The sequence below is a fragment of the Paroedura picta genome, chromosome 15, assembly GCF_049243985.1.
Source record: "Paroedura picta isolate Pp20150507F chromosome 15, Ppicta_v3.0, whole genome shotgun sequence".
Classification (NCBI taxonomy): Eukaryota; Metazoa; Chordata; class Lepidosauria; order Squamata; family Gekkonidae; genus Paroedura; species Paroedura picta.
Window position 1 is genome coordinate 7,249,122 of NC_135383.1, and position 21,576 is coordinate 7,270,697.

Consider the following 21,576-nt stretch of genomic DNA (forward strand, 5'->3'; position numbering starts at 1 on the left):
CACACAAAGCCAGACCTTATGTGGCACTCGAGATATCTGTTTTTTTCCCCCTCATGACAATGCAAGCTCGGGGGCCAATTGACAGGAGAGGCATTGTGCCTGGAAAGCCAGACAAGAAAAATAACAGGAAGGGCTCATGTGCAGGGCCTGGTAGCCCTGGGGCACATGCCCACTCCTTGCCTGTAGGGTTGACAAAGCTGGTTTGGGAGGTTCCTGGAGAATGGCGATGGTATCTGGGGAGGGTGGCGTTTGAGGAGTGGAGGGAGATCAGCTGGGGGTGGGCTGCCACAGAGGCCGTCCCTCCCAAGCGGCCCTTTCCTCCAGGGGAGCTCTTGGAGAACTTCTGTTTTTACAATTGATCTCCACGTGAGCAAGATCAGTTCCCCTGGGGAAATGGCTCCAGCAGAGGGCCGCCTCTATGGTGTAGTGGTTAACAGCGGGGGGCTTCTAATCGGCAAGCCGGGTTTGATCCCCAGCTCCTCCACGTGCAGCCAGCCGGGTGACTTTGGCCTAGTCACAGTCCTGATAGAGCTGTTCTCACCAAGCAGTACTGTCACAGCTCTCTCAGCCTCACCTCCCTCGCAGGGTGTCTGTGGTGGGGCGAGGAAAGGGAGGCGATTTGAGACTCCTTCATGCAGTGAAAAGCTTGTTATAAAAACCAACTCTTCTTCTATTACACCTTGTATCCTTCTCCACAACTGCCCTTTCCACCCCTAAAATCTCCAGATATTTCTCAACCTGGAAGAGGAAGAGTTTGGTATTTATGAAGCCTAGTTGTTTAGCTGCGATGCTACCATGTGCACTCTTCTCTCACACACACAGATTTTACTCTGAAGAATAAAAAGCTGAGGATTTTTTTCAGATTGGAACTATCCCCGTGGAATTTGGCCAAGCCATTCTAGCAGGCACCACTGTCCCGATGGATCCAAACCACCCTTTGACGACCTGTTATTTTCTACACAGCAGATGTCACATATGACACAGTGGCAGATCTAAATTTTGCACGCTCAACACAAGCATCGCTTGTTCTGCTTCAATGAGCACACCTAACATTCACACGCTAACTTTTGGCACAGCTGCCGCAGCCAAAACAAAACAGGGGGCTTATGGCACCTTGAAAGGTGACAGATTTGCTCTTTCCTAATAAATCTGTGGACCTTTGAGGGCATACAAGATGTTGTTGTAAGTTTTCGCTCTTAAAAGTTGATGCGGTTAGACCTGACACTGTTTTGGGGTCCAGCTGCACCGACTTCCCCAGGCACCAAATGGCATAAAAGCCTAAAATGGGCATCAAAACGTTTGGTTTCCCTTCTACATTTGTGGAATTTTTTTTTTAAGGGTTTGGTCTTTAACATTCTCTCTGCTGCTACTGAGCAACCTTGGCTGCATTCCACCGCTTTGGATTAAGTTCTGCTTTTATAGAAGAGATGCTGCAAGCCATGCTGAAGACAAGGACACTCTTCATGGCTGTCCAACTTCTGGCCGGCTTTTGCAACAGAGAAGATAATGTTATCAGTGAAAAATTTGGGCTGCCAGATTTCAGGGTTTGTTTGTTTGCTTTTTTAATGCCCCTCTATGACTTGGTCCCGTCTTTAAACGGAATATCCTGCACTGGCAGATATGTTTACTTTTTCTCATTCTTTTTGTTTCTTGGAGGAGGGGGGGAAAGCATCTGGAGTAAATTTCTTTGTTGAGAATGGCTTTTTTGCACAGCTCCCGGCGATGGCTCCATTTCCTTCCTCAGGATCCTTTGAGGCCTTATCCCACAATGCCGCTGGAAGGAGATTCTGTCCCTTGGTGGGGCCACCGTTCAATCGAGGCATGCACTCCTGGAGTGGAGGAGATAGTTCCTCAGGTATAATCTTTATCCCTCCTCAGAATACTGCTAGAAAACCTTCCTGCAGGGTACGTTGCCATCCTCCAGGTGAGGCCTGGAGTTCTCCCTGAATCACAACAGACCTCCTGACGTCAGAGCTCAGTTCCCTGGGGGGAAATGGCAGCTGCCGAAGATTGAAAATCTGTCAGGGGTCCCCAAAATTTTGAGGCTGCAGGCACCTTTGGAATTGCGGCACAGTGTGGTAGGCAACACCTGCAACCACATCAGATGTCCAGGTACCACCTGGAGGGGGCCAACCCCAATTACAAAGTAGGATTTAAAAAAAACATTTGAGTCTAACAGCAAAGGAGTCCAGTACAACAAAACAGGGCGGATTAAAGGCTCATCCGTCCAGGAGCAGAGTACAAAACGCAGCAAAACAATTCGGCCTTACAACAGGGCCTTGGGTCAAGGCCGATCTTCATGACCACCAACACCTACTTTGGCCTAGTCACAGTCCTGATAGAGCTGTTCTCACAGTGGCTAGCTGGACTGCACATGGGTTTGCGCTCTTTGCTGGCATCTTTGTGAAGCTTTCATCGGTTTTCAGAGAGAGAGAGAGAACTGAGAACTTTCTCTCAGTTGCCAACCTCCAGGTGCTGCCTGGCGTCCTCCCCAAATTACAATTGATCCTCGGAAAGCAGAAAAGACAGAACGTGGGTTCGTAGTCTTATACCCCGCTTAAACCCCACCCTCCCCAGGCTCCGCTCCCCCAAATCTCCACGACGAGAGTGGCCATCTCCAGGCTGGGAGCTTTGGGGAGGGGCGGAGTCCGAGGAGGAGGAGGAGGGCCGGGATGCCATCGCCTGCCCTTCCCAAGCGGCGTCGTGGCAGCAGCGCTCCGGCCGTTCCCTGGGGGTTGGCAACCCCACCGCAGAGGCGAACCCCCGCTCCCCGTCCCGGGCGCGCTGCTCCCTTCTCCGCGGGCTGGGCGGGGGGCGCGGCGGAGAGGCGTCCGCGGGCTCTAGGACCGGGCCGGGGCGGGCCGGGGGCGTGGGCGTCGGCTTCCGCCTGGCTGCCTGCGGGCCGCCCCCGCGGCTGGCGCTTGGCGAGCGAGCAAGTGAGCGGCGCTGGGGCGATGCGCGGCGCCGGAGGGGAGCCCGTCGAGGTGCGCGCAGGTAAGGCCGCCCAGCCATCCGCCCGCCCCCCGGGAGGGACTTTTCGCCCGCGCCAAGGAGCCCGGCGCGGGATCCCCGGATTGGGGGGGGGGGCTACACGTGTCCGCCCCTTTCCGACGTGCGCAGGGGCTGCGGGGCGCCCCCAGACAAAGACCGAGCAGGGGGGTCCGAAGGGCGGCGGCGAGTTCCTGCTTTCCTTCGCGTCTCTTTCTCTCCCGAGCCCCGGCGGGGCGGCCACCTCCCCGGACTTTGCCCTGCGCGGAGCTCCGACGGTTTCTCCCAAAGCCTCCACCTGGACTCGCTGCCTTTGGGGCGCGGCTGGAGGGGTTGGCAGCCACCCCTTGGCCGGCTGATCTCCCCCCCCCCCCGACCGGGCGCCCCTCCCCGTTTCCGCCTGCAGGTAGCCCGAGCGGCAGCAGGAAGGAGCCGGAGCGCAGGAGCGCCCAGGCCGGGGCGGGGAGGCGCTGCTTGCGGGTGTCCCGGGCTGCCTGGCGTCGGGCTGGTCCCAGAGGGGTAGAGGTGGGATTTTGGCCCCGGGAAGACCCTTTAACCCAGTTCCTCCTGTTGAGGGGACCCCCAGCTCTAAAATGATGCCAGTGTCCTTTAGCAGAAATTAAACCGAAACTGACCAATGGCGTGAAGCTCCATTGTTCAGGATTGTATAGAAATTCGTTTTTTCCTGGGGTTTCTCAGTCCAGTTCTGCCTCTTGTCCCACCATGCTGATCTTGCAGTTTTCCGCTGCTCCAGACTGGCGAACGCTCTCTCGATCTACCCCGCAAGGCTGTTGGGTGGATGAAATGGAAGAGGAGCGATGTGCTCCACTTTGGGACCCCCTTGGAGAGACGGGCCCTGCTGCAGCCCCTGTGAAAGGGTCATTGGACCCCCAGGTTGAGAACCACAGCTATAAAAGAATCCAATTGACTCTCTGAAGGGATGGGCTGCAGCCCAGGCGACATGTCCGTGGGTGGCCTATTCTGCACACAATGGATAATGCACTTTCAGTGCACTTTCGAAGTAGATTTTCCTGTTCCGCACAGGAAAATCCAGCTGCCAAAGCACACTCAAAGTGCATTATCCTATGTCAAGCCTTCCAGGTGCCGGGAGATTCTCTGGTTATTTTGGTTGCTGGAGGCTAACCCCCAGTGCTTCTCTTAGGACATGTCCGGGGAGTTGTGCATGACCAAAACAGAGTGTTGTGGATTCTCATTCCGTTGGGCAGCCGATGGTTTTTCTGTTGGGATTACAAACAAACCCTTCAGTTGCTTAAACAAAACCGGCTGAACAAAATTGCATGGAGTTGCATGGAGAGAGAGTCATGAGAGAGAGTTGCCGAATTTAAAAAACGCCTGGGTAATGCTAGAAGTGTGGCTGGTACCACTCACTGAGTTTCTCTCTAATCATTATTTTAAAGGGGGAAGGACCTGATTTTAAATGATGCCTCTTCTCCCTTCCAATAGCAGAAGGATCCATTTTTAAATAGCAAACTTGAGCTGAGGTTGGAAAATATTGGGCCCCTTCACTCTGTACGACCCCTGAGGCCAGTTTCCTCTCCCCCCTGCTGAGGTTTGCACCCTAGAGAGGCTTGCAGCCTGCCTGCTGAGTAAGGGCTTTGCCCTCTTTCTTGAAATGTGGGGCAGGTGCCACGATGCAGAGCACAGAGAGAGCTGAATGGAGAAGAGTTGGTTTTCGCTGCCCAAAGGAGTCTTAAAGCGGCTTACAATCGCCTCCCCTTCCTCTCCCCACAACAGACACCCTGTGAGATCGTTAAGAGTGAGAGAGCTCTAACAGAACTGCTCTATCAAAACAGCTCTCTGACTAGCCCAAGGCCTTCCCAGCTGGCTGCATGTGGAGGAGCGGGGAATCAAACCTGGCTCTCCAGATTATAAATCGCTGCTCTTAACCACGACACCAAGCTGGCTGGCTGGGTGAAAAATTTTGGATAGAGGCAAGCAGGCAGAGGCGAAATTGTGCAAGGGCAGTGTAGTCAAGGAGAGAAACAGGAGCCAGAGGGTGAGGAGAGGGGGCCAGTGAGAAGGTGGAGGGGCTGAACACAGGGAGCCAATGAAAGAGACAACACCAAGGTTACCAAAGATAACACCAAGGTTTTCTGCCTGTTTTACAGGGTAGCTGGCGGCCTTGTCAGTAGATTTGAGAATGTAAAAGGAGAGGAATTGTGCCGCAGCGATGATTGAAGATCACCTGTCTGGGGAGGGGGGGAAGGAAAGGGAGGACAAAACCCAACTGGTTTTTCCCCCTCCCAAGTAGAAAAACCTGTTAGTGACTCCCTCTTTGGAACGATGCATTTTTATTTATTTTTTGCTCCGAATTTTGCATTTCCAAGCATGCCTTTCCACGCCAGGGGCATAGTTTCTTCCAAGTTGCTCTGGCTATTAATTTTTTTTCTACTGGAAATCTGAGCCCTAAACTGGTTGTCGTGGTTTTTCTGGCCTCTGCAGGTGTGGTCTGCTAGTTTTAGGAACTGCGGCTCTCATCTTCAGAGGCAGGATGCCGCAAGATGGGAATCTCGCCGTGTTACTAACTGACTTCAGCACGGAGCGATTACCATCTTGCCGTGTCACAGCCATGCAGCTCGGAGAACCCACAACGGCCGGCTGACTCCGGCTATAAAAGCCTTCAAAGGTTCAGAGCCATAAAGTTTTGATTGCTTCAAACGAAACAAGTAGACCCGTTTTCATTGGTTGGATTCTGGCAGGAACCGGTTTAGAAGTTCCTGGTAGGGGTTTGAGACACTCATGTACAGGTGAGAAAATGCAGAGGTTCATCTCAGAACTGGAAGGGTCCGAAAGGGAGCTGCTGTCCCGTGGCCAGAGCTGCCATGTTCAAAACCGTGCAAACCAGATTGCAGTCAGAAGGAGCGTGGTGTTCCAGAGGGCATGAATCAGCCATGAGGGTTTGCACGTCACAGAATGCCAGGGATACTTCTAGCTAGTGGGAAGAAATCTCTCCTTTCTGATGTTTCCTCCCAGCCCTGGTCTTCAGAGGTTGAACGCCTATAGATGTGGAGGTTCCTTTATAACCATGGGTGGAATCATCCACGAATCTGCTTGTTATCATACAGTATGTTTTTACCCCTCCTTTAATCCAAAGAGCTCAGGATGATTTATACCTGTCTCCCTTCCTTTATCTTCACAACAACCCTACAAGGTAGGCTAGACTAAGAAAGAGTGACTGGCCCAAGATCACCCTGTAGGCTTCACGGGCGGAGTGATGATTGGAATCCAGGTCACCCTAGTTCGAAAACAGGGCCTTAACTGCTGCATGGTGCTGGCTGAAGCCCCCTTTTAAAGCCCCCTGTGGCTGTCATGACATCTGAGCGGTATCACTGCTGGGTTTTCTGTTTTCAGAGGGAGAGCAGCCATGGCTTTCTTTGCCTCAGTAGTTCTTGGAGCAACCTGAGATCCTTGGGACACCCGGTTGGGCCTGACAGCATCACAAGACTATTACTAGCTTTTCCTCCCAAACTGCATCCTCCCACCCATCTTTTATTTATTTGTTTCTGAACGTCCTGCCTGACAAAGATCCTGGCTGACTCAACAGTTTGCTCACTACCTGGTGACTTTTTGGAAGGTACAGATAAAGGTGTTGCACTTGTGTCATATTCTGATTTCTTTTTGAAAGGGCTGGTTTTACTTCCATATAATTTTTGCCCTGAAGAGTGTGTCCCAATGGGCAGGTTCTTTTTTGTTTTCACTCGAGTCAGTTCAGGCTTTGCACAGTTTCGTTGGATTTCACGAGGCACCCCTTCATGAACCATCTTGGGTTTTTTGCACAAAATCTTGTGCGTCATCCGCGAGGACTTCCCCATTCGGCCTGGGCCAAGGTCCTCATCCTGTCTTCTAGTTATTGTGCTGTGTTTCCTTGCCTATTGAAATTTTTCCCTCTTTCTCTCTCTCTCTTCCTCCTTCCTGCCCAATGAGGTTTTAGAGCTGGGCATCTAAATGATTTGTAATACGATTCTGACCGCATTAGCCTCCTCCGCAGGTCTGTTGTAAGGCTTATGACAAGTAAAACAGATGTGAAGCTGCTAGATCGGAGGGAGGGGCAAACTGTTGCTCTCCAGATGTCCATGGACTACAATAACCATGATCCCCTGCCGTCAGGGGCTTATGGTAATTGTAGTCCATAGATATCTGGAGAGCCCTGGTTGGCCGCCTCTGCACTAGATAAATACAAAGGCATCTTCGTTTGGATTTTAGCACCCTTGCTGGCTTTAGCAGGAGGTACATCAGTCTGCTCTGCCACTGGGTGGTCCAGTGTAGACCAATCTTGCCAGATCTCAGAAGCTAAGTAGGTTCTGCTATGGTTAGTCCTTGGGTGGGAGACCACCAAGGAAGTCCACGATTGCTGTGCAAAGGCAGGTGATGCAAACTACCTCTGTTCATCTCCTACCTCAAAGATGCCCCAGGGTCACCACAATTCAGCGGTGACTTGATGTTACTTTCCATCATCAGATGAATCTGCTTTGTACTCCTACCACAAAGCCCTCCCCCTTTTGCATCTCACACTGCATCGGGTTTATTAGAGCGCGGATGGGTAGGATTACACAGATGCGGCATCCACAAAACAAAAATGAAACCGGAGCTGCGTTTTGATCGGGATGTAGCCCGTTTCCATGGGCAATGCCGTGCAGCGACAACTGAGCCGGGCGAAGAAGAAAAGTGGGATGAAACGCAGGGGTTGTGAGCCAGTCCTGGATACATCCCTTTGAGACGGGGGAAAAAAGTTTAAAGGTCATGGGGGGAGATATTTTTCAGATTACAACTCATGCTCCTTTGTCCAATAGGGCCATCCTAAACATAGTTCTAGCCTTCTGAGACCAGCAGTGAAGCTGCCTTCTGCTGAATTGGACTATTGAAGAAGAAGAAGAGTTGGTTCTTATATGCCGCTTTTGCTCTACCCGAAGGAGTCTCAAAGCGGCTTACAATTGCCTTCCCTTTTCTCTCCCCACAAGAGACGCCCTGTGAGGTGGGTGAGGCTGAGAGAGCCCTGATATTACTGCTCAGTCAGAACAGCTTAGTGCCGTGGCGAGCCCAAGGTAGCCCAGCTGGCTGCATGTGGGGGAGCGGGGAATCAAACCCGGCTTGCCAGATTAGAAGCCCGCACTCCTAGCCACTACACCAAGCTGGCTTTTGGTCCACTGAAGTCAGTAGAATCTACTCAGACTGGCAGCAGTTCTCTGGGGTTTCAGGAGGAGGAGTTTCCCATCATTTACTACTGGATTCCTGAACTGGAGATGCCGGGGATTGAACCTGGCATCTTCCGCGTATCAAACAGATGCTCTAGCACTGAGCCACAGGCCTGCTCAGATCGTCCCGGCAAATATCTTCCCTTTCTTGATCGACTCGTCCTCGAGCTCTGCTTTAACCTTTTGATTTCTCCCAGTTCTAACAATTAAGACATTATTTCTTCGGCTTTCTTGGCGAAGGATTTTGTCCTTGTTAAATTTTGCAACTCCCCCCTGGCCATGAACCTGTGCTGGCTGATGTGAGAGAAACCTTTTGCAAGACACTCCTTGAATAAGTCATACGACGATTGTTTTCGCGGTTCTTATCTTCGCTCCACCAGTTTATCTGGACGGGCTGTACCCACTGCTCCTTACCCATTTGAATTTTAAATATTTACCAGTGCTGCTAGCGTGGAGAGGTTTTTAAAAGGCTTAATTAAAGGGAAACAATTTCAGAAGGTTTCGAGCCTCTCATGGAATGCTGCCTCCCTCTCCCCAAAAAAGATTTATTAGCGGTGACCTTTAAAGCCAGACATGCCTCAGAATGCGGGGAGGGGGGGGGACCTGAGGGGAAGAAGACCTACATTTATTTTTGAAACTAGTTGTTGCAATGTTGTGCCTTTTCGTTTTGATAATCTGTGGGGATGATTTAGGGCAGGGGTAGTCAAACTGCGGCCCTCCAGATGTCCATGGACTACAATTCCCAGGAGCCCCCTGCCAGCGAATGCTGGCCGGGGGCTCCTGGGAATTGTAGTCCATGGACATCTGGAGGGCCACAGTTTGACTACCCCTGATTTAGGGCATGGTTGGCAACTGGAAACCTTGGGCCAGGCTTTGGTTTCATTTTGCAAAGACATGTTGTAGCATAGCGACGGGAGTGAACGCTGATCCGGAAGGTCTCCGGTTCAAATCCTGCCTCTGCCGTTCACTCACTAGGTAACCATAGGCCATCCGTTGTGCCAAGGCTCCGCCCCACACCTGCAATCTCCATGTCCAGGGAGGGTATACCTCTGAATAATACCTGCTGAGGGGACACAACAAGAAGAGGTTGTATCTTCCGGGGCCCTGTTTGTGGGTCTTCCAAGATACCTGGTTGGCCACTCTGAGGTGGATGACAGACTAGAATGATGGATGTTTGGTCTGGCCCAAGATGGCCGCTCTTGCGTTTTTAGCATCTGCCCTGCTAGGATTGTCCGACATGTGGAATGGCCAAGCCTGGTGCCAATTAAAGGCCTGCTTAGCAGGACAGAGCTAGGCTGTTTGCAGCTCCAGCTAAGGCACTAGGTTTGAGCACCCTGAGCTGAAAGATGCATTCCCTGGGTCTAGACTTTTACCTGGCTTCTGTGCAGCGCTTGTCTGGCCCTAGCAGGTGTAGCAGGAGACTCAGAAGCATTGCTGGATCAGGTGACCTGACTGCAGCAAGGAGAGACGTCGTCATACCGTCCGTGCGCGCTTATTTTCTTGCATGAGAACATGTCTGGTAACAGGAAGGGGAAGTTTATACAGGAATCAGGGAGAGGTGGTGAATGATCTCAGTGGCACGGGGAAAAGCAGGCCGAAGAGTTGGTATAGCTACGGGAGTGAATGTTGCCAACCTGCAGGCAAGGCCTGGAGATTCCCCCTCCCCCCCGGAATTACAGCCGATTGTCAGAATGCAGAGCTCAATTCCCTTAGAGAAAATGGCTACTTTGGAGGGGGGACTCTCTCGGGTATTGTACTCTGCCGAACTCTCTCCCCGCCCTCTCCAGGCTCCACTCCCAAAATCTCCAAGCAGTTTTCTTCTGCTCTGAATATCTGCCCCCCCCCCGCCCTGTTGTCTTGGAAGCTATGTAAAGGATATGATTTTTCGCCATCTTGAATTTTGTCCTTTTGGGGAGGAGGTAATGGGGGGGGGGTTAATGGGTTTTATCCATTTTATTGTATGTTAAATTTTCTTTATGTAATGTGCCGCGAGCCAGTTCCGGGAGCGGCAGGCTAAAAATTGGATGGATGGATGGATGGATGGGTGGGTGGGTGGGTGGATGCATGCATGCATGCATGCATGCATGCATGCATGCATGAATGAATGAATGAATGAATGAATGAATGAATGAATGAATGAATGAATGAATGAATGAATGAATGAATGAATGAATGAATGAATGAATGAATGAATGAATGAATGAATGAATGAATGTTTCACTACCCGGAGCTGGCAACCCTAGCTCTTTGTCATGCTCAGATGCTGTGAACCAGAAAAGTAAATCCCTTGTCCCTCTTCCTGCATTGGTAGAGGGAATGTTTACCTTGTCCGCGCTCCTGTTTTTCTGGACAAGGAAGCAGGAAATGTTAGCGGCGCTGTGTAGATTGAATTGCAAATATTCTGACAGGGCTGCCACAAGTCAAGTCACAAAAACTGTTTGAGACAGTGGGGTGGCGGGTGAAATGCATGCCGGTCCTGGGCGTGTCACCTTGGGTATACTGCAGATTTGTAAACAGCCTGCTTCCCGATGGCGAGTTTGCGTTTCCTCAAGGCGACCAGCCGTGGGAGCATTCGTGGATCAATAAACGGATAAGGTTAATTGGCCGGTCTGTTAGTTTTCTGTCGTTGATGGAAGCTTGGGGAGACCTGGGGTTTTCACATCCTGACTCAGGCTTGAATCTCACTTGGGTGACCTGGGTCCCCCCGCCCACCACCCTCTTTACCTCGCCTTCGGGCGCATCGGTCCATTTTATTTCAATTCAAGCCCAGCTCGAAAAATATTAATGAAAACAGTAAAATAGCCACCTGCGACGCCAAAAACAAAAAAGAGACTTAGCTATGGCATAACCCAACATTTCAAAAATCTTTTGCGCGTTTCACAATAGAGAGGTTTGTTCATTCAGCGACGCAGCCATGCGTTTTGGTTACGTGCATGCTATGATGCAAAACATTTGTTAGGTTACAAATAATTTCTTTAGCGAAATCTAGGAGGCGGAGGGAAGCGTAGGTCTGCTTTCATCTTCCCGAGGTTTTTATTGAAATCGGTGTAATATATTGGGAACAAATATTGTTATAGTCGGGGAAGTTCCACTGAAGGAGTAGAAAGAAAGGGCCTTTTTCATGCCCTGACTTTCAGAATGTCCTCCTTAGTGAGTTTCCAGGCCAAAACATTCCTCTTTGCCCCAGGCTTTTACCTAGGGAAACAAAACAGGAGTCCGGTAGCATTTGTAAAGACTAAAAACAAATGTATTCCACTTTTTAGCTTTTGTAAATCAGAGCCCAATGGAAATAAAGAAAATCATTTCCCTCGGTCATATTATTTCCCCTATTTGATTGCACTTTTCCTTTCACCCTGTGAGAGAAGCTACAACCTCTGACCTCTCCTTTATAACTATCCAAGTCGCTCAATTCCCGGCTATAGCCTTTTCCAACCCTTTGACCTTGGCGTAACCCCTGAAATATTTTTCAGGCTTAGTAGAACCCTGGAAGTAGTGACCTGTCCCTTCAGAGATCTGGGCGCAGAGGTGAGATGCGGGAGCCAGCCAACAGATCAATCAATCATTTACTGTTTCCATGGTGGGAAATAGATGAGGCCTAGTGACGTCTAGTGATGTCAGCAGCCATCTGAACTTCTGGGAAAGGCCTAGTTGGGAATCCTTGCTAGAGGTTCAAATCTGATTTCTAATTCTGGATCTCTCTTTGCTCAGCTTCTTCCTCTTTCTCCCTCCCCTTCTGAAATATTCTGTGTCATAATGAGAGAAAACATGTGTGTATGGGTTTTTTTTAAAAATCCATTGTATCTGAGGAAGTGAGCTCTGACTCACAAACGTTCATACTGGAATAGATGTGATTCGTCTTTAAAGTGCCACTGGACTTCTGTTTTTTGGGGGTTTTAGCTGTTTCATGGTCTGCTCTGAGCGTGAGGTATGTTTTTTTATCGGTATCATTGGAGGCAGCTTGGTTTATTTCACGCTGTTTTTATCGATCTGCTTAAATTGGATTGACTTGTTTATTGACCTGCTGGTATGATCTTAATGTACGAGTTGTGAGTTGAGATTGTGATGCCCTATCTAAGGGAGTGGTGGGAATTACTGCTTTGCCTGTATGTTTAGCTGTCTCGGCAAGCTAGGGCTTGCACGGCAGAAACGGAATGAAACACAGCATGAAAGTCGAGGAGGGCAGAGGGGAGCCAAAGACGCATTCTGTAATGCTAAATTAGGTCCATGCAAAAGGGAAACAGACGAAGCTTGTGGATAATAAGGCAAATAAATGCCAGTAACTTTGCAAGGGTCAAGCGAGCTCAAATGAAAAATTATCAAAAGATACGTTGATTACGTGATGTACACAGTGGCGAAAATTCAAAACCTAAGGTCTGAATATCAGACTCCATATAGCCTCTTTCAACCTTTTGACCACGGAGGAGCCCCTGAAATGATTTTCCAGGCTGCGAGGAGCCCCGGAAGTGATGTCAGCTGGCCACGCCTCCCTGCCACGCCCTGAAAGTGACATGTTGCTGGAAGTGATATTACCACTTGCGTTAATGGGCAGGTTCGGGGAGGACTGCAAGGGGGAGAGACAGGAGGTGGTTTAAGCAGGGGTCAGGCATGTAGGCTGTGTCCTCTCCCAGGAATAGCAAGGACGTGTTTTGGCCGATAAAGCCTTCATCGGTGGTCAATAAAGTAGAACATTTCAAAACACGTACATTCAGGAGTTAATGCTTAAATCCAGATTGGGAATTGGTTTCTTGTATGTTGTCTGGTTGCTGAAAGTTTATAAAGTGGGCCATGGACCTCATATGGTCAAATCATTCTCCTTGGATTATTCTCCTTTCCGCCGTTTTGTCCTCACGACAACCCTGCGAGGTGGGTCAGGCTGAGAGTGGTTGACTGGCTCAGGGTCACCCAGCAAGCTTCCATGGCAGAGCAGGGATTCAAACCTGGGTCTCCCAGATCATAGTTGTTTGTTTGTTTGTTTATTAGATTTTTATACCGCCTTTCCATATGGCTCAGGGCAGTTTACATATAACATCATGGGGTGCGGGGGGGGGATACATGGAACGAACTAACATATAACATAGTCAAATACAACAAGAATAATCTAACAGTGGTTCTAAATGACACAATTTCAGTGATCTTATTGTAGCTACTATGTGTAGAATCCTGACGTACGTCTTTAGACCAGGCTCAAAACTGCTGAAGCTATAACAGGCCCTGGTGAATATTCTTTTAGGTGTGTCTCTTGTACATCGTGTTTGACAACTCCTCCCATTCCAAACATTCTTCAGTTGGGGATCTGCGGATCATAATTTACAGAGTGAGTCTTCTCTGAACGGAAGGCAGCCGCCAAGACACAATCCTTTTCCTGGCTGCACTGTGACCTTTTGAATTTTTCTTTCTACGGGGCATGATGTAACTTCCCCTTTTTTCTCCTGCATTTTGTTCTTTGTTCCTTTTCCTTTCATGCCTCTTCCCACTGACAGCGTTGCAAAGGGCTGGCCCCTTCACGGATGGCTAAATTTACACAGTGGGGCCAGCCTGGACTCATTTGGGGGTTTGCAAACCTAGCAGGGCCCTGATGGGGATCGCCCGGGCTAGTGTAATCTCATCGGACTTTAGAAGCTGTGGTTCATATTTGGATGGGAGACCACACCACGGTGGCTGTGCAGAGGCAGGCAACGGCCAGAAGACAACTCCCTCACAGGGTGTCTGTCGTGGGGAGAGGAAGGAAAGGCAACTGTAAGCCGCTTTGAGACTCCTTCGGGGAGTGAGAAGCAGGGTGTTAAAAAGTCAACTCTCCTTCTATGACCTTGGCAATGTGTTAAGCAGAGGTTATTTCACTTGCCGCAAGAAACCTGCAGCTGGTGAGCCGTCCTCCTTCGAAAGGGGTGAGATGAAAACCCTGTTTGCATCGCTTCAGGAATAGGTCAGTGAAACGTCCCTGAAGGGTTTGAGAAAGTGAAGCAAGCTGCTTGCTACGGGGACGGTTGACCAAACCCTTGGCATAGCCTGCTGGCTCAACGTGGGAGGAGGACACACCTAGCTGAGCACAAATCAAAAGAGCTGTCTGCTTTCGGCTTTCCAAGGCAGCGCTCTAGGACTTGAGAAATGTGCTTAGCTTCTTCCTTTGCGACGATTGGGGGCAGAAGCATTCCTTGGTGGAAAATGCAGCTCCCAGTGCTCTTTGAAGAGCTTGGGGGCGTGTTTTCTGTCTGGGGCACTCCTTGTTTTCTGCACCGTTTCAAAAGGGTAGGCCTGCTAGTTTGAAGCCTCGAAATGAGGCAAGAGTCCGGTTACGCTTTAACTACTAACAGAGCCTGTTCCGGCATCAGCCTTTGTGAGTCAGAGCTTGCTTGATCAGACACGGCAGGTCATGTGGGTGGCCTCTGTGGTGGGCCCTTGGAAAAGAAGCAAACAAAGTCCCATGAGCTCCCCGTGGCTCCCTCTTCCAGGCTGCCAAATGGATGAACGTGCAACATTTAAGTTGGGCATGAAGAAAGTTCGACTCAAATAGTGTGTTCAGAATGAATTCTCCGGGATCTGTTACCTTGTCCCAGTTCCGGGTGTGCATGGGCAAGTCTGGGGCCCCTATTAGAGAGAAAAGTGGGGTATAAATCTCTGAAATAACTTGGCGAGTCTCTCTTGATGTTTTCCCTTCCGGGTGCCAACCCTGCTTTTCTTCTGAGATCCAACAACATCGGTCTATTCCCGGCGCCTTCCCTCCCACCTTCCCACCTCAGCTGTTGTGATTGTGCGGAATGTCTGCTGGGCTCTGATTTCTGTTGGGAGAGATGACAAGAATGGCAAAGGGGAGAAGATCCCTCTCAACGCTTTTCCTTAGACTTTCATTATTGTCGGGGAGAGAGGAGACTGGTCCTAACTGATACCGCATATCACTTGCTTGATGAGAAATGGCTTCCTCGGGAGTAATTAACCTGTGAACCACCACTTAGCCCACTTAAAAGCCAGGGAGAGTACCTTCCAGCCCATTCCTCATCAATCAGGCGGAGGAGAAAAAAAATGACATCCATTAGCTGAGATAGGTGAATGTTGCTGGGGTGGTTTTTGAGTGCGAAATTTGAAAGCCAATTAGCTTAATGGCAAGGCAGAGTGCCCAGAGTATGGAACAAGATCCCTTCCCCCACCACACTTTTATTTTGGTGTATTTTAAGATTTGCACTTGTGCAGGCAGACGGCGTTGCTTCGAATACAGGAACTGTCTTGTTATTTTTTATTCTTTTTAGTGCTGTCAGTGAATGGGAGAACTTTTGAAATGTTCAGAATGGGATAATGAGGCATGTTTTCAGGATGAGGGATGGGAAACTAGGTCCGCACTCGTTCAGAGGCTTGGTGAGGGCAGCTGGCCAGGCAAAATGGTTCTGTTTCAGTTCCCACTTGCCTTGCTTACTACCTGCAACGTAAAAGAATTCTGCCATTGAATGCTACTAGGGGAGGAGGAGTTAAATGAAGGACATACGACTCCAGCCAGCTGTTCTTCATCCTTGAATAGATGCCAGTGTGTGTTTTTGTGTGCGCGTTTTATTGCTGCTGTTGTCGTTGTCACACAACGGCTTCCAAACAAGAGCAGTCCACATGCGCATCGAGAACTCAGAATTTTAGCAGCAGAGCTCAGAAATGCCCCTAAACTTGTCTAGCTGTAAGTCATGGGTCTATTTTGTAGAGCGGGGATTTGAACCCAGATCCTAGTTCGTCACTAAATAATACATCATGCTGGCTCTAAGATGGTCGAAACTATTGTTTATTGCTTTTGCTTTGTATTTCCCCTTTTCGCTTCTGAAGCCGCACACAGCTTCTGTTTGGATCCAAGTTCCTGTCACTGATCAAATCCGCCCTGCTTGTGCTGTGAATTCCCATGAACGGACAGTGCCGACTCCTTTTTCTCCCCTCGCAGGGCTCATAGCAGCGTAGGGACGGTGGACTGGATAAGGAGAAACCGTGCAAGTTTGGCTATACACCCCCTGTCCTCTCCTTAAGTGATCCCCCCAATTGTGTGCACACACAGCTGCAGTTTAGCTTTAGAACATGTGTTTATGGCTCTCCTGGCATTGTATCTGTTTTGGACTCGTCCTCCTCCTCGCTGACATTCACCACGTGCTTTCCCCGACTGAGGAGCCTTAATTAGCCTCGGAGCAAACAAGGGGGACAGAAAAGGAGTCGCAGGGAACCGGGTCTGGGCAGAGAATCAATCTTGCAGTCTGCTGAGCCGTGTAATCCTTGGCCCTCATTAAACAGGGTTAGTCATCGAATGGGCAAACCGGCAAGAACTTTGGCTTCTCTTGCAGCAGACGCCGGGCATAGCTTTTGCAATAGTGAAAGAGGGAAATTGTCAGGCATGACTTCTTTTCTGAATCCTGCAGGGTCATGCTGAGCTCAGGCATCTCTGCCTTCTTGCCTCTTTCTGACCAGTGCCATGGTGAGCCCAAGGTCACCCAGCTGATGCACGTGGAGGAGCGTGGAATCAAACCCGGCTCGCCAGATTAGAAGTCCGCACTCCTAAGCACTACACCAAGCTGGCTCTCAATCGACAAATAATACACAAAACCACCACCCTGAAACGTCAATTAGCTATTTCGACTAATAAGCTGATGGGTGGGGCTCGTATCTAATGGCTTGGCTGCATTGGAAGCGCAGTCACGGGCGACCCAGTTTGTGAAATCCTCGCAGAGGTGTCGAAAGGGGCCAGTTGCAGATCAGAACGCAAGTTGGCTCTGCTCCGCAGTACCAACAAGGGTGCGTTCACTGCACACGATCCTGGATCCAGGCCCCTTCACAGGGTTGCAATCAGGGCTGCTTCTCCCCTTCCCCTTCCCTGTCTTTCTCCCTGGAGTTCCAAGCTCTAATAAGACTTTGTTTCCAAAGTGGATCAAAATGCCTTAACAATTGTTTTTCCCCACCCCAAATTCTGTACAGAGGGCTCTGTGCATGCCTTCTCCCCCCATCCCAGTTCACCATCTTTTCCTTCTCAACAATTTTTTCCCATTTGAGCATTTGGATGCTCAGTTTTAAGGCTTGCATTCTTTTCCTAGGCTGCTTTGCAGTTGCCCGTGTGCGTTTGGTTTGCACGGAGTTTTAAAAAATGGCAAAAAAAAAAAAAGGAACAGAACCAAGACCCGTCTCGCTGGGCACCTGCCGGCCCCTTTGCGGCGCTTAAAACATTGTCCTTCCCAAGTGTGCCGGTGTTTCTCTCTTCCCCTCCCCGTTTATTAAAACAGTAGGGTTAATAGGTGTTCCAGGAGGAGTTCCGAGGGCTGGCTGTTTAACTAAAGAGTGTTTACCTTCGCCAGTGAATCACTAGGCATGTAATTGTGGCTGAGGCGGAACCAGCCCTGCGGGAGCTGTCGCAAGGGCAATGCTATCATCTTAGCCTAGGAGAAGGTCTCTCTTTTTAAGCCTGCCTCAGAGAGGTGTGGAGAACCCTAGTGGTTTATGGCTTAGACCAGCCCTCCGTTCAAGTCTTGGTGGGTGGGGAGAACTACCATTGGTTATTCACTGTGAAGGGTCTTTCTCCGCTAAGGCCAAGGGGGACATCTTAGTGGGTGGAAATAACATAGCTAAAGAAAACAAAAAACTATCAGAAATCTAGAGACTGATAACCAACTATCCAGCTGCTCTCCCTCCAGAAGAAAGAAGACTGAGAGATGGGTAACACCCACCACAGGAGACAGGAAGTACAAGAAGTCTTTTGTGCCTGTCTCCCTTGGTACCTGGTAGGGATCACCCCCTTCCCCAGATGTCCTCTGCCTCAGAGGGAGAAAGGAAGGAAATCCATCAATAAATGTTAAGTACAAGTTGAGGCAGAAATAATTGTGTGGGGCATGGTTCTTGTTCTCCGCAGGCGACCAGCCAAGCGTAGCTGTGCAGTACATTATTTAGAACCAATAACGTTCTATCATGGACCAACTGTCCTTGTTTTGGACATTCCTTTATCGTCAACATGACCAACTTTCTCTTTCTTCTTTCCTTTCCCTAGATCTCTTTGTAACACTCAGGCATTTGGAAGGAGCCCTGATCTTTGCCAGGTTTGGACTTTGATCGATGGACGCCATGTTCTAAACTGCCCCTGCGCCTGAATCTACGGTGCGCACAATGGCCCACTCCCGGTCCCACGGTTCACACTACGCCTTGACGGCCATCGGGCTCGGGATGCTCGTCCTCGGGATGATCATGGCCGTGTGGAACTTGGTCCCAGGTTTCGGGCAAGGCGGGAAGCCCCATTCGGGAAACAGCAGTAAGACCGATTCCAGCGGAGGAGGATTCCTGAAAAGCAAGACGTTTTCTGTGGCTTACGTGCTAATTGGAGCAGGGGTGTTGCTTTTGATGTTTTCGGTTTGCTTGAGCATCCGGGACCGAAAGCGGCGAAGCCAAAGCCAGTGCACCCCGAGGATCCAGCAGCAGACGTCAGGGGAGCGGCCGCAGCAGGACGACAGGTAAGGAAGTTGAAGTCTTCAGGTGCCTCGGAGGAGGAAGAATAAAGCCCAGCTTGGGGCTTCTAGTCAGGAACTCGGTAGTGACTGGGAATCTGCCTCTAAGTCCTGTTGTTGGCTGTCCAGAGGAACTGTTTGGCCACCACGTGAGACGGGAGGCTGGGCTAGATGGACCTCTGCTTTATCGAGCAGGGCTCTTCTGATGTTCTTAACCTTTATTAAGTTTCTGTGAAGATAAGGTAGAGGAGAGGAGAAGCTATGTACACTGCCCTGCCTTGGGAGTAAAAACTATGACATGCAGAGAGCGATAGGAAATCTTTGAGGTGTCTCAGAAGCCAGATATAATGACAGGAAGAAGGCCTGTACTTCCCCCTGGGCTAGAGGAAGACGGCGGCTCTCCCTCCCTTTGTGTTGACTCCAGAAGTCCTCTGAAAGCAAAGAGACAGCACTGAAAAGGGAGAGCATGCCTCCACCCGCCTCTAGGAGAAAGGGTGGGATTCTTTTCGGTGACACTGAAATTCGTGCCAGATATGCAGTCTGCTTGGACAGTACATTTGAGAACCCCGTTCCTCCTTCGTGACATGTGATCCACACTTTCTTTTATTAAAAGCCGCAAAGAGCAAACTCCCTTCCCCGTATACTGTTTTTTTAAGTGAACTATTTTATTAAAAAAGCCAGCAGAGAGCTAATCTCCCGGAATACCATTCTACTCGCCAGGGCGACTAGATAGCTGGTCATGTGATCTGTTGCGTCCTTACATTGACTGCTGGTTTGCTTCCTGGTGGAAAAGTTCCTTGAATCCACTCCTGTAGACCAGGGGTAGTCAACCTGTGGTCCTCCAGATGTCCATGGACTACAATTGCCACGAGCCCCTGCCAGCAAACACTGGCAGGGGCTCGTGGGAATTGTAGTCCATGGACATCTGGAGGACCACAGGTTGACTACCCCTGCTGTAGAAGTTAACCTTTCTGCAGTTAAGTACGCCTAAGTCTTTCCACATCGCAACCCTTGAGGCAACGGCCATAATATAAGGTGGTTGTCGAGCTCCTCGTGAGTCTCTATGAAGCCACTGCAGGTAAACCAGATCTCTTAATCTCTTTCTCAGCAAACTAGTGGCTGAATTCAGATGGCAAAGAAGCTTCGGCTTGTCCAACTCATTCAGCTCACGGACTCCTTGCGCCTGGCCCCTAAATTGCAAACCGGGAGGTTTCCATAAGTCGTGATTTGCTGTGATTTCCAAAGCGCGCACTTTAACCCTAGCTTGTAAAAAGAAGCAATTAAACTGTTGGTTGTAAACAGGAGGCAATACACTGTTTGACGAGATGGGCGCTCACGTCTTCGCCTACCTCACAGGGTTGTTGTGACGCTAAAATGGAAAAAAAGGAGAATTGCGTAAGCCACTCTGGGATCCCGATGGGAAGAAAGGCAGGGTATAAATTAAATCAATAAATAATCCCCAAATGGTAATTTTGGTCATTGGGGAGGTGTATTTAGTAGTCCCTTAGAACCTGAGGTCCTGAATTGAACTTTGTGCAGAAATCTCTTGCTGGGGTGGGAGTGGAAAACTCGATGCTGTTCAGGTGGCACAAGTTAATTTACCACTTCAAAATTCCCCTCTTACAGTCAAGACGAGGACGAGGAAACTCCTTCCCGCTATTACGTGCCCAGCTACGAAGAGGTCATGAACACGGACTACCCAGACCTCAGAGAAGCGGACCGGAGCGCTCAGATCAGCGTGTCCCTGCCCTCCTACGAGTCTCTGACCGGGCTAGACGAAAACACCCCGACCCGACCTGCCGCTGCAGCCGAAGCAGGTCCCAACGGAGAACGCCCGCCAAGCAGACGGAGTTCCCGCCTGAGCAAAAGGCTCCGGCCCTTGAAAGTCCGGAGAATCAAGTCCGAGAAGCTCCACCTCAAAGACATCCGTATAAACCTGCCCGACGGAAATAGTTCGAGCCGTGTGACGATAGAGCCTCTGACCCCGCCGCCGCAGTATGAGGAGATCTCCGAGAAACTTCCAGGGACGAGGGGGGAGACCTAATTCTGTCGCGGGGACTAGTTCTCAAAATGTCTAAAACACTATTGCGTAGTTGGCTGTGGAGGGTGTTTTCAAGACCGTCCAGGCTTCCGAGGGGAGCTGTCATGGATTGTGCCCTCGTTCTCGTTTCCTCTATCAGACTGTAGGGCTTGTGTCACTCCACAACCCCTAGAATGATCGACGTTTCCTCCGTATAAAACTATTCTCTGCACGTTGAAAAGAAACGTCAGGGTGACGTTCCCTATAGCTGAGTTAATGAAGGACTACCTTAGCCACACTGAAGTCCAAATTCTTGGGCGCGTCCTGTGAAAATTCTTGCCTTCTCCACCTTGGCTTTTGGACTGCATACCACGTCTGCACCCCATGTTATAGCTCGAAGAGCTTGTGGGAGTTGTGCACTGTGGCTGAGAGGTGTCACCAGGCAGGTTTCCAATCTTGAACTCACTATCGAGATCTTCATCCCTCCCACAGTCTATTTGCAATATGAGGATAATGGCCCCGGCCTACCTTCCAGGGCTGTTGTAAGGAAAGCGGTGATGGTTTTATGTGAAGCGCTCGGAAGGCGGGAAGTGGTTTCCCTCCGCTGCTGTCCAGTTGTGACCTCTGTTTGTATGGCCAGGAGTATTTCGTTCTAGGGTCTTTGCCCGAAATGGTAAGACCCAAGCTCACGTTTACTTCCTCCATGAGAACTAGTGAATCCTGCCACATCTGGTGTAGTTAAATTCAGGAAGGCACTTAGTGTGTGTGTTTGTCGGATAGTATCTTTGCAGCAAGGATCTTTTTCTATCTCTCTGTATTTCTAATATATGACACATTTTTGTATGCCTCTTGGGTAAAAATCTTTTTTTAAAAAAAAAACTACTACTACTCCAGATTTGTCATGGCTGTGAAAGTA

The 21,576-nt window shown here is 49.9% G+C and overlaps 1 protein-coding gene across 3 annotated transcripts; it reads left to right on the forward strand.

Annotated features, from left to right (window-relative positions):
* The first annotated feature begins 2,691 nt into the window (after positions 1 to 2,691).
* On the forward strand, positions 2,692 to 21,557 carry TMEM51 (transmembrane protein 51). Of its 3 annotated transcripts, none has more exons than XM_077311713.1 (3): positions 2,692 to 2,984; positions 18,190 to 18,646; positions 20,267 to 21,557. In XM_077311713.1, exons 2-3 carry the CDS (start codon positions 18,306 to 18,308, stop codon positions 20,682 to 20,684), a joined length of 759 nt encoding a protein of 252 aa, XP_077167828.1. In that variant the 5' UTR covers positions 2,692 to 2,984; positions 18,190 to 18,305; the 3' UTR covers positions 20,685 to 21,557. The 3 variants fall into 3 exon arrangements, with proteins under 3 accessions (XP_077167828.1, XP_077167827.1, XP_077167829.1); XM_077311712.1 differs by having other exon boundaries at positions 2,693 to 2,994; XM_077311714.1 differs by lacking the exon at positions 2,692 to 2,984 and adding an exon at positions 13,790 to 14,124.
* Positions 21,558 to 21,576: the final 19 nt, after the last annotated feature.